General features: G+C 42.5%; 3 protein-coding genes across 3 annotated transcripts; all 3 read left to right on the top strand.

The window, feature by feature from the left end:
• The first annotated feature begins 1,489 nt into the window (after positions 1-1,489).
• Positions 1,490-3,539, top strand: LOC117745261 (protein S100-A11-like). Its single transcript, XM_034553473.1, has 3 exons — positions 1,490-1,614; positions 1,764-1,913; positions 3,278-3,539. Exons 2-3 carry the CDS (start codon positions 1,785-1,787, stop codon positions 3,410-3,412), a joined length of 264 nt encoding a protein of 87 aa, XP_034409364.1. The 5' UTR covers positions 1,490-1,614; positions 1,764-1,784; the 3' UTR covers positions 3,413-3,539.
• Positions 3,540-8,827: 5,288 nt separating this feature from the next.
• Positions 8,828-9,496, top strand: si:ch211-105c13.3 (uncharacterized protein LOC325758 homolog). The gene is made up of 2 exons (XM_034554449.1): positions 8,828-8,969; positions 9,064-9,496. The coding sequence occupies exons 1-2, from the start codon at positions 8,850-8,852 to the stop codon at positions 9,217-9,219; spliced, it is 276 nt and encodes a 91-aa protein (XP_034410340.1). The 5' UTR covers positions 8,828-8,849; the 3' UTR covers positions 9,220-9,496.
• A 2,410-nt stretch (positions 9,497-11,906) lies between these two features.
• Positions 11,907-12,392, top strand: s100t (S100 calcium binding protein T). The gene is made up of 2 exons (XM_034553363.1): positions 11,907-12,068; positions 12,156-12,392. The coding sequence occupies exons 1-2, from the start codon at positions 11,907-11,909 to the stop codon at positions 12,315-12,317; spliced, it is 324 nt and encodes a 107-aa protein (XP_034409254.1). The 3' UTR covers positions 12,318-12,392.
• The last annotated feature ends 3,259 nt before the right edge of the window (positions 12,393-15,651 follow it).

The raw sequence follows: 15,651 nt of genomic DNA, 5'->3' as shown, positions 1-15,651 counted from the left end.
TTTCTGTTCCTTTTATATTCCCGGTAGCTGGATGGGTGGAGCCATAACTTGTTAGACGGTCAGTGAGTGAGTCAATCATTGGACCAGTTTGACCAGTTTGTAACTAGAAGTGGGAACGCTGGCCGTGTTACATGTTGAAGCTTTTTCCCATGGGAAATATATTCTTATTGACCAATTCACTTGTGTGTTCAAGAACCAGGTTCATAGTTTTTACAATTGTGCAATTGGCATTGTGAGAAAATTAAATAGCGTAAAAGGCCCTGAGGTAATATGTAAATAAAATTCTTAAGCTGCAGAATAAGGTACAATTTATAATGAAATATATATTTATGATAACAGTTTTTAAAAGTACCGGGAGCCCAGTCAACTTGAAAATAAGATCCAAGACAAATAACGATGTCTCTCTTCATGTGATACGTAGCCCTTTACAACAAAGTGAGGTGCTATTCCTCCTCATAATATTGTGAAACTTCTTGGTGGTCAGTGGTAATGTGTCACACACACACACACACACACACACACACACTGCAGAGTGTCATGCAGGTTTACGTTCCCTAACCACAGTCCTCTGTAATAAATAACTACCATAAGTCTGTGAAAGGAAACCCTGTTAATCAACCCAGTAGCGTTGCTATACGGGTGTATGACTTTAAGGACCTCTGAGCTTTTCTCACACTTTTGTTTCTTATTTATTTGCGAGAAACATTTAAAGCAGAAAATGCATCTACTCACAAAACCAGGCCGTGCAGCAGGCAATCAAGAAATTCAAAAAGTATGGATTATGTCTTGAAACGTAGACAAACAAATCCTGAGACACAAATACATTAATCATAAGACCAGTGGAAAACCCTGATGCTTTAATACGGCCATGTGATTTCTCAGTCCTCTCTCAAGTCATTTATTCTGTGTTAGCAGCTGCTCTCTCCTTCCTCAACGATGGCCGAGGGAATGTAAGGAGAAGAACTGAAGTGTGTGTGTGTGTCTGTGTGTGTGTGTGTGTGTGTGTGTGTGTGTGTGATGCAGCTGAGACAAGAAAACTAGTTGAGGGGATATTTGGATGAAAAAGCCATAGTTCTTGTCGGCACTAATTGCCTCCCTAATATGCCAATTGTGCACATCCTGTCAGAGCTTTGGCTTAAATAATACGGCTTTTCTGAGGTGAAACCCAAGTGCCTCGTTCTCAAAAGTTTTAGCAACACAGACTAATTATATCTGATTTACTGCTTTCTTTTTGCTCTCTGCAGCTTTTTGCTCAGTTACACACTCGTACAAGGCAAAGGGAAAATGGGAGAGCATTGTCGGTGCATTGACACGAGCCGAGCAAAACATTGAACTGTTGGGCCGAGTTAAACTGTGATTGTTAGTCTGGGGTTTCCTGAATGAGGGGATTCAGCCATATCCTGCCAGCGACTAGTTACACTTAGGTTGACATCCCGTCATGGAAAGAGGCCCGTGGTGTTTGGGAAACAGGGTTTACATTTTTACTGGTTGCAATGTTCAGAAAACACAAGCTGTAAATATTTAAATGAGTGAATGATTTATCTTCTTTACCGGGAGAGGTCGGCTACAAAAAGACCAGGAAGACACAACATACTCGCACACACACCTGAGTTGGTGAGTCTATGATTTGTATTGCCATGATGAAATTGTTGTTATAAATCTTCTGTTTTCTTCTATCTGAACATCATAAAGTAACTGTTTTTTGGAAATGTATTATTATGATCAACAGTATTTCTCTTTTTTTTTACCTTTTGGGCCCAAAGATTAAACCCTCTTGACTGACAATGGAGTCTGCTATCTGTGTGCTGGTGTCCCAGTTCAAGGCGTATGCTGGCAGCGATGGTTCCTCTGACACACTGAGTAGAGAGGAGTTCCACAGACTGGTCCCAGCAGAGCTCCCCAACTTTGTCAAGGTAAAGATTGTAGGTTTAACAAAACAATATTGCTGCAATGCACCCATGTATTTGTTTGTTTATTGGTGGAATACATCCAAGTGGGTGGAGGGGTTTACATCAATACCTATTGCATCCAATTAAATGTGTTTTTTCCCAAATTGTGCCATAAATATGCTGGTTTATGCTGCGGGATTGTTACCTGTTACTCAAGTTAATATTTTTCTTCTCGTCATCAAATCGGTTGTAATGTTTCCTACATATTCATAGCCTGCAGCGTATTCCTCTGTGCTTCATTGTTGTCCCAAACAACAATGTTTATTTTGAGTTGATCACAAGCACACCGTCCTGCTGCCAACAAACGTGTTTTAATCCGTTCCTAAAAATAGCCAACCCAACAAATTAAATATGTTCTGGTAAAAGCCACAGTGGCAAGCTTTTTGTAGGAGATAAATTAGCCTATTTTAAGAGTATGGGATGTCTTTAGGCCTAACTATCTTTATCTTTTGAAGGAACAAATGTGTTTGTGTCTGAGAGTCACATCAGAAAGTATTGAGAGACAGCCCTGTTGTTGTTTTATCATGGGATTAGTGGACAATAACCAGATCTGTCGATGTTTGATAAAGTACCTGTTTCAGCCACCTGTTTGAAAGCCACAGTTAAACTGATACAGAACAATCAGGAACATGTTATATGTTTTCTCTGAATCTCTTTGCTTTCCGACCAAGAAGCTGCCTCATAAGGGCAGATTGCTATTGAAATGGGTTTCATCTGGATGCCACATTGACCCTTTTCTCTGTGACCACATAATTAACTGTTAGTCATACTTGTGTTCAAAAGGCCACTTCTGTTCTTCTACTTGGGCAGAGTGTTTAATGTCTGTGGTCTTACTGTACTTCTGAGCTAAATAACAGTTCTTGAAAATAACATCTTACTCTTTCCACTCCTTCCTGTGATCCAGAGCACAACAACAATTGAATGTATCATAGAGACCCTTCAGAGACGTCGACGTTCGATTCTTCTAGTCTTGTGTAGTTGTGGTTTTGTTCTCATGTTAAACAAGAGCCCAGTGGCAGAAAGTAGAAGCTCCCAAGGCCCATCACTAAATACAAGTATGGAAAATTCCATGTTTCTCCTTGCATGAACTGTTACAACTTCCGGCCGCTAGATGGCGACAGATCAAGTGGTCATTTTGCCAAAGCACCTCTGCTGACGTTGCATTATTTGTTTTAACTGGTGTATGTTTCAGTGGTGTGAGCTTGCCCCAGTCTCATCACCCCACGCACAACCAATAACCTCCCAGTGTGTCCAAACTGACCATCACTACTGGTTTTTTATTTATTTATTATATCTTATGTAATAAGTATCCTCCTGTTTTCTTGCAGAATGCTGCCGACCCCGCTGCCATTGACCAGCTCATGAGCTCATTGGACAAGAACAGCGATGGAGAGCTCAACTTCCTGGAGTTCTGGCAGCTGATTGGGCATCTTGCAAGCAAGCATGGGGGCTTCAGCCAATAGTGTGCTGTCCTCAGATACTCAGTTAGTTCTGTCACAGTTGTGTGTCTGTAACTGACTTGTCTGTGTGTAATGCAGTTTGAAAAAAAATAAATGGAAAACAGCCAAAAGGAAAACACCCATAACCCTGTTTCAACTGCACATCGCTTCTTTTTTTTAAAATTGTTACCAGCAGTCTGTGCCTCTTCTCACCCAGTCCTCCCACTCCGTCACAGAATACTATTGAACAATTTGCAATATTAGAACCTGTCCAAACTGTTTTCCAGAACACACACACGCACGTGTGCGTGTGAGCATGATGTATTACTTCTGTAATAACTGTAACATGCATCTTGTGATGTTCATCATCTCCCTCCTGTACACAAAGAGGAGCTTTGTTGTTGGCAGAGCAGGATTTTCTGTTTCGAGCTGGAAATCAAATTAAAACATTTTGTTGTAAAAAAAAAAAGAAGAAGATGTTTCTTCTTGTTAATGACTTCATTTGACAACTTGTTTGAAAGTTTCCTTTCTACTAAACACTATCTTTCCATTCTGTGGACAAGTTTCAGGGTGTGGCTTAAATACATCTGCCTGGTGGGAAAGCTTTGGACACACGCACACTTAATCATGAGCGCGCTCCTGTTCCTACATGTTGAAAGTATGTCAGAATAAAACAAGTAGATGAACGTGCACGTATAAAACATGTATATATATATATATTTAAAAAAACTATTCAACCCAATTAAAAAGTCTTGCTCTGTTTTCATAAACAATGGAAGTGTTAGCTCTGAAAAGTTGGTGAAAAAAGTGCAGTGTTGCTTAAGCTGCGCCTCTTTTCACATTCTTTCTCTCTTCAGGCACACGCCCTATGACAATGAAGGAAAAAAAAGTTGGCTCGAGTGAGAAGTCAAATCACGGAAAAGATATGTGTTGTTGGTTTATCTAGCGCAGCACTGCAGAGGAGGTCTGTGAGAAAGAAGGAGCGCAGTTGCAGAACCACTTTCGTGCCTTTTGTGTCCCTGACGGTGAGTCTGCTTTATTCTGATACTTCTCCTGGGCCGCGTCTCTCTGGAGGTTATTGTGCGGGTTTTTTTTTCTGCACAACATTATGAGTTTAGCTTATTCCCTCGGCTGCGCCATAAATAGCGCATAATTAGCGGGCGTATTGTCATTGCCAGGCTTGGTGGCCACAGGGATCCGGTTCTCCTCTGTAATCGAAACCCCAATCCCGTTACACTTCCAGAGAAACCGGAGTCTGGACTCACGTTTACTTATTTATTCGCCGTGTCAGTCCGGCCTGTGTCGGGATTACTTTGGGCGACTTGGGGCAAGCCCGACATCTCCGTGGCGCACGGCGCGGACTGCGTGCCATCTGCGCCGCGTTAGACAGTCGCGCTGTGACCCGTGTACCGACGGTTCGGGTTTTGCCCCTCATTAGTGACGGGATGCTGAGACTCCGGTAACTGGACTCGGAGGTGCTTCGACCTGCTGTTCGTTCATGACGCTGCGCCAACATAGTGACCCGCAGACGGGTAACGTGGAGGGAATCGGTCACACGGACCCGGAACACGACCAGGGTGGAGCCCGTGGATGCGGTCTAGCACTGCTCATGGGCTCAGGATAATGGCCTTGAGTCAGTCTGGCAGAAACCTACTGAGACATGAAACACACGCACACGCACACACACACACACACACACACACACACGCACACGCACACGCACACACACACACACACGCACACTCACACATTGTGTGTCCGCCTACAGTTCGGGGGGGTGGTGAGATGACTGGGTGGGTTGGGTGGCCCCACATGACTTATGTGTAAACTGGTTTGTACTTGTCATGCCTTAAACTTAAGACAGCTTGCAACGCTGACTAAACTCTCACGTTTATTTGATTTATTATCTGGGAGGTACTGTGCACACTATGATACATTGAAGAGCGTCCTGTTGTTCCTCAAGGCCACAATGAAAGCGTAATCATTATAGACACAATACAATATGGTATTTGACACACAGTTCATAAAATGTCTGTGTCCTAACCAGACTGACACAATGAGGGAAACCAATAAAGTAAATAACTATACAAAGTATGCACACATAATGTTGTGGTTTTGGATTCTGCCAGCAATATCCTAATTATATATGCAGCTCCACAACCGTTCAACATTTAAATAACTCAATTAAAATCCGGCTGAGGCCTAGTTTACGTGTAAGGATCACTAAAGGGATGTCTGTGGGATTGTAAGAACCAGGATAGATACAAAAAAACACAACATTATATTTCATTTTTCAGATCCTGTAATCCTTCCTTTTTTTAAATCTCAAATTACTTTATAGTTTTACAGCTTTGGGCCTTGAAAAAAAACATTTTAAAAGAAGGGAAAAATCATGAACCTGGTTATAATTCTCATAGGTTATAATCAGGAGACGATTGGTCAAAAGTAGACATTGCTTATTTAAAAATGTTTCAGGCCCAAAGTGTTGTGACTCGCTGAACAATGTATGTGGTGCTTAATTCCAGTAAAACGCCACCAAAGGGACCAGTAATCAAAATAACTGGGTGCACTGGGTTTCACACAGGCATTTATTACACTTGAGTCATGATCATCAGCCGGCTCTGAATCTGAATGCAGTGCGTGTGCCGAGAGGCCGAAGGAGAGCTTCATTTGTACTCACTTCATTTGTAGTCGGCCCACATCTTGCTCTAATCTGACAAAGCCCACGACATGTTCCTCTCTGCCATTTGTAATTCTGTGGCCCTGATGTCTCCGGTTCTGACCTAAGACGACTTGGTTTCATGTTCATTTCATTACACTCGGAAAGGACGCTAATGGATGGTGGCCTGTCAGGCATTTTTGATGAATGGGCTGTGCAGACTCCCCCATGCTGCTGTTCGTCTTGTAGCGGGTATGAAAAAGGTGTTGGGACAATTATAGTAACCCATTAAATAATTATGAACAGCTTGCTGATGACAGATGCTCACTTGTATAGCAAAGGGTTGTGTGTCCACCTCTGTGTGCATGTGTGTGTGTGTGTGTGTGTGTGTGTGTGTGTGCTGACATGGCGGGGAGACATGAAACAGAATCCATGGTTTGGGTACCTGCGCTCACTCAGCCAGTAATTATGTTAATGCAACAGGAGTCCTAATTGGTGTTCTTCTTGAGATGTGTGTGTGTGTGTGTGTGTGTGTGTGTGTGTGTGTGTGTGTGTGTGTGTGTGTGTGGGTGTGTGGGTGTGTGAGTGGGTGTGTGCGTGTGGTTCTGTCCATCTATCTGTGTGTCTTTGTGTGCCATCCAGTGCGGGTGCATAGTGTAAGCATTGAGGTGTGACATCTGTGTCAGATGGGTGACTTACCTTCTACAGTTACTCCGACAACATCACCAGAATCCCCCGTCATCATTACCTGTCCTCCGGCCCCCGCTCCCCCCGATGGTTTCCGATACACAGTGGAAACCCCGCAGCAAGGCCTCGCAAAGCACTGCTGCGATACTTATCAGCAACTCTACTCAAGTATCTGCAGCATTTATTCCGGCCTTAGGAGATGTTGTTTGTTGAGACAATGGAAAGATAGATGGGAGCAGAAACCACGAGAGACCCCTCTGCTAGCTGAATTATGTCTGGATTAGGTTGCACAGGCCTTAACACTGTCTATGACATTTTCCAGTTAGACTGAATCAATATCTCTGTATTAATGCTATGCTACACACCAATAATCTACAGTTTATATTAAATACTAATTGTCATAGTTGACTCTTTTCCCAGTTTTCTTTACAAGAAAACCATTTTCTTTTTGTACCAGCAGGAAATTATGCAATATCCGCGATGATGGATGGCAGTCCAACTGTAAATGTGTGTCCCAATACAATACGACACTAATTTCTCATAGTATACAAACTAATATAAAGGAAACGGACACATTGTTATAATATGCTGTGATTGCTGAAAAAGAAACACAGCTACTATAGCAGCCGTTAGCACTGGTTTCCTTTGTGCGATGCATTGTGAGATAACAGTTTTACTTTTCAAAGTGGGAGAAGCACACGTGTTACTATTAACATTGAGACAACATGTACACTTCACCTACTGCCAGAGTGACTTCTGTGTAAAGCCGGATAGTCTTCATCAACGACACACACACACACACACACACACACACACACACACACACACACACACACACACACACACACACACACACACACACACACACACACACACACACACATAAGTATTCAAGTGCATTTAGTATTCAAACTGACTATTTGCAACTTCTGTGTACAACATAATTAAAATGTGTGTATAATTAGCTTGTAGTATGGAATTGGGATGTAGATACAGATAAAAACATCCAATGAAAAAGCATGCATGCATTTCTATCTAGTTTCTGTCTTTCCTGCAAGGTCCAACTAGCAATAAGCAGTTATTAAGGGAAATAACCAGAACCTAAAACTACTTGTCTCAGATCTGTCAGCCGAGGATTGAGCTTCACATGACTCTGAGATGTCAATAACAGGAGACGTGGCTGTTTGAGCCTATAGTTCAACCCATCGGAGCTACGTGGTGTTTTTCAGTTCTTACTCGGGCACAGTATGCAGAGTATTCCTTCAGGGTGAGGGGAGGTGTGCTGCGGCAGACGGGCAGCAGGCCGTAATCTGAACCCGGATCCTCCCGATGGCTTGTGGGGATCAGATGTCCACCGTCAGAGATCAGAGCTCCCATTGTGTTTACCTCAGAGACTCCCCTCCTCTTCAACCTTCCATCGCTCCCTCTCTCTCGCTCCGTTAACCTCAGAGAGCCTCCAGGCTCTCTCCATTCCCTCCCCCGCTCCTCCTTCTCTTCTATGCTGACATGTGTCTCACCTTTCTCATATGTTTATGTTCACGAGATATATCCAAACATAGAATATCATATCCAGACATAGAAAATGGAAATACAATTTAATTTAAAAAAGTGATCTGTCCAACGCCAAATGATTTCATTTGTCTCATCTTCACATGTTTGGCTTAAATGGTAATGCAGACCAGTTTTGTTTTGCAGATCACTGTTTATGGACTATTTATCTGAAGGACAATGTGTTTTTTAACGTGCATTTTACTTCAGTATGTTTTCAGTTATATCACACATGTAAAACTGTGTTATACCTTAATTGTAATAAATTATATAATATGATTGCACATAATTAATTATGAATCTCTGTTCTCTATCATTCAGTTATTTACCAGGATTCCAAGGTTATGATGTACTCTGTTCTGCAATGATGCACTCAATAACTGAAATGAGCCTGTTATCCACCAAAGACCCAATTGTAATATATTTTCATATTAATAACATTCCTGGGAACTGTACCCAACGGCATGCCGTCTGAGTGTCTAAGATATGGCCATATCTCTTCATGCCACCTCCAACACTCAATTACCCTCTCTCTCTCTCTCTCTTTCTCTCGCTCTCTCTCTAGATATGGAGTCAGCCATTAAGACTGTGGTGACCACGTTTCTTGGTGCTACCAACGGGAAGGACAACCTTAACGGGAGTGGCTTCCAAAAGCTGGTAAAGAAACAGCTTGGTGGCATGATGGAGGTAAGAAACCACGTAACATTTTGCTGAAAAATAATGAATCTGTTTATTAGAAGGATTTCTTTCATGCATACTAACATATTCTGTCTATCCCCAGGATACAAACCGCTCTTCTGCCATTAAGGAGATGCAGCAGGGTTTGGATGAGAACAACGATGGAAAGGTCAGCTTCCAGGAATACCTCACTCTGATTGGCTACCTGGCCACCTCCCTCAGTGACAGCAAGTCTGGAACCAATGCAAATGCATCATAGATGCTTGTGTTTGGTGGATCAGAAAATGAACAGCCTATCTGTTCTCATTCAAATCTTCTAAACATTAGAACAGTCCATAATCATTTTACATCTAATCACACAGTTGTAAAATGCTCTTAATGTCCGTCCAGATCAGCTATTTCTTTAGTCACACCATATTGATCTCCATTGTCAAGGACACATTGAAGGACTGTAAGCTGGGAGTGTCTTTTTTGTACCAATTATACAAAAGATGCTTACTGTATTTTCAAAATAAATGCTTTGTATAATACAACTATATTGTGTGTAGTTTTTAATTGGCATTCCATCTTTATTAAGTTGCATTTGCATTCAAGTGTATCCTCCAAAAGAAATTAAAGTTTAGCTGGGAAACCCAACCCAACCCAATATGTGTCCAGTGGTGTCTCTGATATGGTTTGACATTGTCTCACAGACATTGCTGCAATGATACCTGCTCCTTCCATAGCGACCAGCACAAGCACTAAATATAGCTGTGACATCCCTGACTAGTCAAACTCAGCAGCCTTTAGATGCATCAACTATTGCAACCAGATCCTGACATACAGTATACGCGTCCTATTGTGCACCATCCTGCACTCTGCAACACTATACATACACACATGGTGCATACAATCACACACACACACACACACACACACACACACACACACACACACACACACACACACACACACACACACACACAATATGCTGCAGCAACCACACACAAACAAGAAGATGCATTTACCAGGACGGCAGATCAAACATACATTTCATGACATCTTGCAGTGCTTGTGCATTAATGTTGATGTCGTTATGATCTCCGAGAAGCATTCATTCAAGTAAACACAATCATATGGGTTTACGTCACTTATTTCCCCCTCTTCATTCACTTGTCATGCACTTTGTCTCTCACTCCATTATACTGCTTGCGTGTGCTGTGTTTGGGAGCTTGAGGCGTGAATGTGTTCATGTGTGTGTTGCATTCGCATGTTTGCCTGTGCTGTGCAGAGTCTTCTGTCTGGGGATTTATCTGCATGGCTGCCAGGTGTGATGGCTCCATTCATCGGTTCTACACAAATCCTTCGGATACTGTATCAGGCATAACCCCCCCCCCCTCCTCCTCCAGTAAACATTCTACCTCAACACTTACCTCAACACTCGTCGCCGTGTGAAAATAGGACTAATTTGACAAATAACCAAGTGATTCATCTTGTTATTGGTCCTGTATTTACCGTAGCACTCCCTTTAAACCTGTTCTCTGTTTGGTTAAAAAGTATAAAATGGTTTCACAACAGGGTAACAGGATAGTCATTGTGCTGACGGTATGGCATTTAGTTGAAAAAAGTACGCTTGTTGCAGAACTTCCATCTCTAAAGGAACTATTTGCACTTCCATGTAGACTGACGTCTGAGAGTATAAGACCACTTTTAAACTATACATCGGTATTTGTATCTTGTGGTCATATTATGGGTACTTACATTTACCTGATGCTCCAGTTACAGTGCCAATAATGTTTTCACTGTCGATATGTTGTCTCTGAAGAAGGGGGGCAGAGGGATCTTTCATGTGTCCATAGAGGACAGCAGGTGTCTGGTGTGTAAAACAAGAGATGGAGAGGGATGGGCGGGTAGATAGGTGGAGTGAGGGATGTATTTAAGACGGTGTCCCTGTCATCCTCTTCATCAGTCGCTCTGGCCTTCTCTCTCTGCATCCGACCAGCAGGCCATCACTCGTCCTCAGGTAAGAAATGATGCCGAGGACCGACATCAACTCTGAAAGCTGTGTCTCTATTTTTCTCAGACGTTGTGTCTATTTTTCCTTTTAAAAGTAGGTTTTAGTAGTGCTGCTCATGCACAGTGCTGTCTGTAAGGCCTGTTGGATATACTTGCGCATATCAACAAAAAAGACAGGAAAAGCTCTCTGTATTACGATAACATAATAATAATAATATAATAATTAATATATCTTAAACAGAGCTTGCCAAAAATGTCTTTCCGATGTGTTTCTTTATGCCACTGACTCATGAGAATGTGGCGCATTGTGTCAACCGGGTCACACTGATGTAAGATGTGATGGACAGTTCGGAAAAGCCTTCACAGTTCAGAGGTGATGGAAGTCCAGAAAGGCAAAGACTTACACCTGTCAAAGTAAAAGGCAGATCAGGTTGCCTCAGCATGTCCTGGTTATATCTCCTCAACCTGGTTTGGTGGTTTTACCAGCTTAGAGTTTCACTCTTATCAGCTGGCTCACATGTCCGGCTGCTGTCAATGTCCTGACTCCCAGAGGTCCTCTCGCTGGAGCAAAGCAACCAATCTGAAGCAGGATCTTATCAGCACAACTGGCAGAGAGGAACATCTTCTGATGAGGAAACAGCTTGAGCGTTCTAACTCTCTCATCCTGCCACTATAGAAATACCTGATAGAAGATCATTTTGTAGCTATCGTAGTGGTGGTGATTGAGCCGTGATGTGTTTCTCCATGCATTTATTGTTCTGTCTGTCAGTGTGTCTAACAGGGAAAAAAAAGAGAAAGAGTGTGTGTGCATGCATTTGTGTGCAACAGAGAGAGCATGTGTTGAGTTGCAGCAGGCTTGTCCTCCATGCTCCTTGCAGGCAGGAGTACTGACATGGACTTCTCTTGCTTTCTCCTCCTCTCACCCTTCCTCTAATTTGTTCCTTCTCCAGAATGTCTATGCCCAAATCAGAGAACACCTCCACCCTGGAGAACGCCATGCAGCTCATGATCCAGACCTTCCATAAGTACTCTGGGAACGAGGGGGACAAATATACACTGAGCAGGGCTGAGCTCAAAGAGATGCTTACCGCGGAGCTCGGCAACTACCTGGGGGTAAGGAGATGCTTAGGGATAAAAGTGTACAGTTTCATGCGTATAAAACCGAGATAACATCTGTGTTATCTATCCTCACACATGCAGAATGCCCAGGATAAGGAGGCAGTGGATAAGGTGATGGGAGACCTAGATTCCAACAATGACGGGGAGGTAGATTTCACAGAGTTCATCATACTGGTTGGAGCTCTTACTGTGGCCTGCAACGACTTCTTCCTGGAGTACAAAGACAAGCCAGAGAAGAAGTAGTGAGCACGTCCGCTGCACACCCACACGCTCCAGGGAGGAAGCAGTTCAGGCAGAAGAGAAGGTCATCATGTCATGGACTTCACATATACACACACACACACACACACACACACATACACATACACGCACACACACATGCACACACACACGTCTAATAGTCCCTTATGCAGTAAACGTTCAATCATTCCATTACAAGCGTATTGCAACGTAAACATCTAAAGAGTTTAAGTCAGTTTCAAGACCTGTCATTGTTGAATATATGAATATGTCTCTCTTTCTTTTTGTCTTTTTTGTGTATTTTACAACACATTCAAGCAAATGAAATAATAAATGTGCCCTTTACTCAAACAATGCAATGTCTGGTGCTACTTTGTTACTGCAGAGAATATGAGTAAGAACACATAGAGGGCACCAGGTGGCAGCAAATAGCCCTCAATTGACTCTGACAGAGGAGTATTGCATTACTTAAAATGTGCTCAGCACACACTGGTACAGCCCTTTATTTCACCAGTAGATGGATGGAGATGTGAATCACCAACAAATAGATATCTGTGTTATTTTAATGACAAACACATTACTAGAGGCTATAGTTAAGTCTTCAACAGTTATCTCTGTTATGGTGTGACACTTGTGGTTTTGAGCAGGTACCAACTGCACCTTGTTTTACAGCAGAATAATAAGAACTTGAAGTCACCTTGGCTGGGTCCTACACCCAGGACTATTTAACAGTCCTGCTTTCTAGAAAGAAAGAAAAGCACTGCGAGAGTGTCAAGGTATGTGGGTGTGTTTATGAGTATATAATAAAGGAAGTTACTAGCCTGAACATTAGAAAGCCAGGAAATGTTTCTTTCTTTCATTCCATCCTGTGGTGAAAGATTAATAGGAAGTTTGGGTAATGCTGGAATTGACCAACTATAGGTTACCTGTGTGTGTGCGTGTGTGTGTGTGTGTGTGTGTGTGTGTGTGTGTGTGTGTGTGTGTGTGTGTGTGTGTGTGCGTACTTGTACAGCTATCTATCTAAGGACCATTTTGGGTTTCAGACTTGGTTTTCTTAGAGAATGAGATTTAGGTTAAGGTTAAAGTAAGAGTTGGGGTCAGGCATTTAGTTGTGATGGTTACGTGTGTGTTTGTGTGCATAACGACCATCACGAATAATCATCACAATTGACGATGAAGACTTAGTTTAAGGTCAGGGGAAGGTTAGGATTAGGGAAGTATGAGAGTAAAAAACATGCCACACAGACACATACTTTGAGTAATCTGAACCTACAACCTTTATTGGACTGGTTAGGTGTGCACAGGAGCAGATTTGAGAGTCAGGAAGGAGAAGGGTGAGAGATGGGGGAGCATGATGACAGAGGAAGTGAAAAGAAAGGAAGTAGAGTGGAAAGGTCAAAGAGAGAGAAAAAGAGTGGACAGCAGCACTTTGTCCGTGTGGAGCAGTGCAGGCTACATTTTTCACAGGTCTCTGACAGGCTTTTCACACTAGTTGGGGATCACCCCGGGTAATCCCATCCTCTAGAGACAGAAAGAGGGAGACAGACAGCTCCCAGTCCAGAACTGATCGGAGCTGCAGACTGCAGCCTCAAAACCGTAAAAAAAACTCAAAGCGAGTGACAGTGACTGAGGATTAGACTGCATTTTTTTCAGAGTTTATAGTGACTTTCCTACAGTGTCTTTTGTCTCTGCCTATTCTGCTTTATTCCTCCTCACTATCTGGATTGTGCTTGCTGTGGTCAGATTATCCTTCCCCCCCCCCCCAGTATACAACATCAATATAAAGTCCAAAGCATTTGTACTATATTACCTGTCGTTAACTTATTGCCTGGTCCGACTGCTTCAGCATAGGCCCTCTTGTCATTTCTCTCTTATTTATTGAAAATGTAATCCCCCACCACTCCCTGCATGCCTGAAAAGGCCTCTTGCGTCTTGCCTGGTTGTCAGGGAACCTGGAAAGATTGTGAAAATAAGACAAATCAGCCAGTCCATGATTAAAAGGAAAAAGTGTCGTAATAAAAAGGTCTTTAGAGAATGTAGGTAATCGTTATTGTAATTGGACTAAATGTCAGAAATGTGTCTGTGGAAGACCAGATAAAGGAGAGAGAACTGGAGAGAGGTTTCCAGAAATTAACCGAAGGGAGGGGGAGACACACACACATACAGCATGTTCTTCTGAACATCGCATCTGATGGATGTAACAATGCTGGGTGTGGGGCACGCATACACATACACGTAAGCATACATGTACGCTCTGAAGATTACATACTGAAATATGAAATTACAGAATAATACACATAATAGCTTTATGTCCACGATATAATTCCCTTTCTTCCATCAATATAATTTGATATACATGTTACTTTTTCTAATAATGATCTTTATTCTAGTTCCCATCCGCCATCTTGGCTCAGATTCCTCAGTGTTTCTGGAGCCGAACTCATCTCACTGCAGCTGTGCACTCTGTCACACAGCCGGCTGCTGCTGTCCTCTATTAGGATGCACAACTCTCTGAGCATAACCCCGTCCATGCAGATCTTACTTTATCGCTTTTATCAAATAATGCAACCAAATGCAAATCGAATAATTCAAGTCTCCTGCATGTGTTTTCCTTCACAATCTGTGGCTTGTACACGTATTGTGTTAGTGTGCACATCGCAGGTTGTGTAGTACGGTTTATATCACATTCTTGTTTAATCTATACAATCATACAACACACCATAGCCTCTCTATCAGCAACAGCCCCTTGCATGAGCTAACACATAGAGAAATCTTAATAATATATTGCTAATGCTAAACTGTGGTAAGCCGTTATGCTATGATAAAATATATTGAATTAGCTCACTGACGTAGTGGGTTTTCTGGAAAAATAAAATAAATGTATAAGAACCTTGATAGGAACCTCCCTTCCCTTTCTAATTAGCTCAGTCAATACCGAGGATGAGTAATGTCATAGTTGAAGGCGGGCATGTCATGTGTCAATTAAGAAGTCAGCATCGAGCCGAGAGTGTTGATAGGCTGGCGTAACGGTCCAACAAGGATTAAATCAGAGCATCCTCACTCCCTGACTGGCTGAAGAGGGGAGCAGGGAGGGACCTTTCCACCAGAAAGGGGAGGTCAGTCCATTAAACATCTGGACAAAAAACTGCAGGTAAAAGTATGACGGTGTTTTTCTTTTTCTTCATCCAAGAAAAACAGTTTGTTCGTTGCAAAAAACATTACTATAAAGGTAATGGGCGTGATTGCTGTTCAGTTACAGTTCTCGTTTCCAGTTCAACAGACACAATAAAACCCAGACCTGCCCCCCACCTCTGGTCCTTGTCCTGCTGTGCTGATT

The sequence above is a fragment of the Cyclopterus lumpus genome, chromosome 16 (assembly GCF_009769545.1).
Source record: "Cyclopterus lumpus isolate fCycLum1 chromosome 16, fCycLum1.pri, whole genome shotgun sequence".
NCBI lineage: Eukaryota > Metazoa > Chordata > Actinopteri > Perciformes > Cyclopteridae > Cyclopterus > Cyclopterus lumpus.
Note: the sequence above shows the minus strand (reverse complement) of the source record. Positions and strands in the feature narration are given on the sequence as shown.

Excerpts from the sequence above, each read along its gene's own strand:
- s100t (XM_034553363.1), top strand. The coding sequence starts at position 11,907 with ATGTCTATGCCCAAATCAGAGAACACCTCCACCCTGGAGAACGCCATG. Across the intron at positions 12,069-12,155 it reads AGCTCGGCAACTACCTGGGG|AATGCCCAGGATAAGGAGGC; the intron begins GTAAGGAGATGC and ends TCACACATGCAG.
- LOC117745261 (XM_034553473.1), top strand. The coding sequence starts at position 1,785 with ATGGAGTCTGCTATCTGTGTGCTGGTGTCCCAGTTCAAGGCGTATGCT. Across the intron at positions 1,914-3,277 it reads AGCTCCCCAACTTTGTCAAG|AATGCTGCCGACCCCGCTGC; the intron begins GTAAAGATTGTA and ends GTTTTCTTGCAG.
- si:ch211-105c13.3 (XM_034554449.1), top strand. The coding sequence starts at position 8,850 with ATGGAGTCAGCCATTAAGACTGTGGTGACCACGTTTCTTGGTGCTACC. Across the intron at positions 8,970-9,063 it reads AGCTTGGTGGCATGATGGAG|GATACAAACCGCTCTTCTGC; the intron begins GTAAGAAACCAC and ends GTCTATCCCCAG.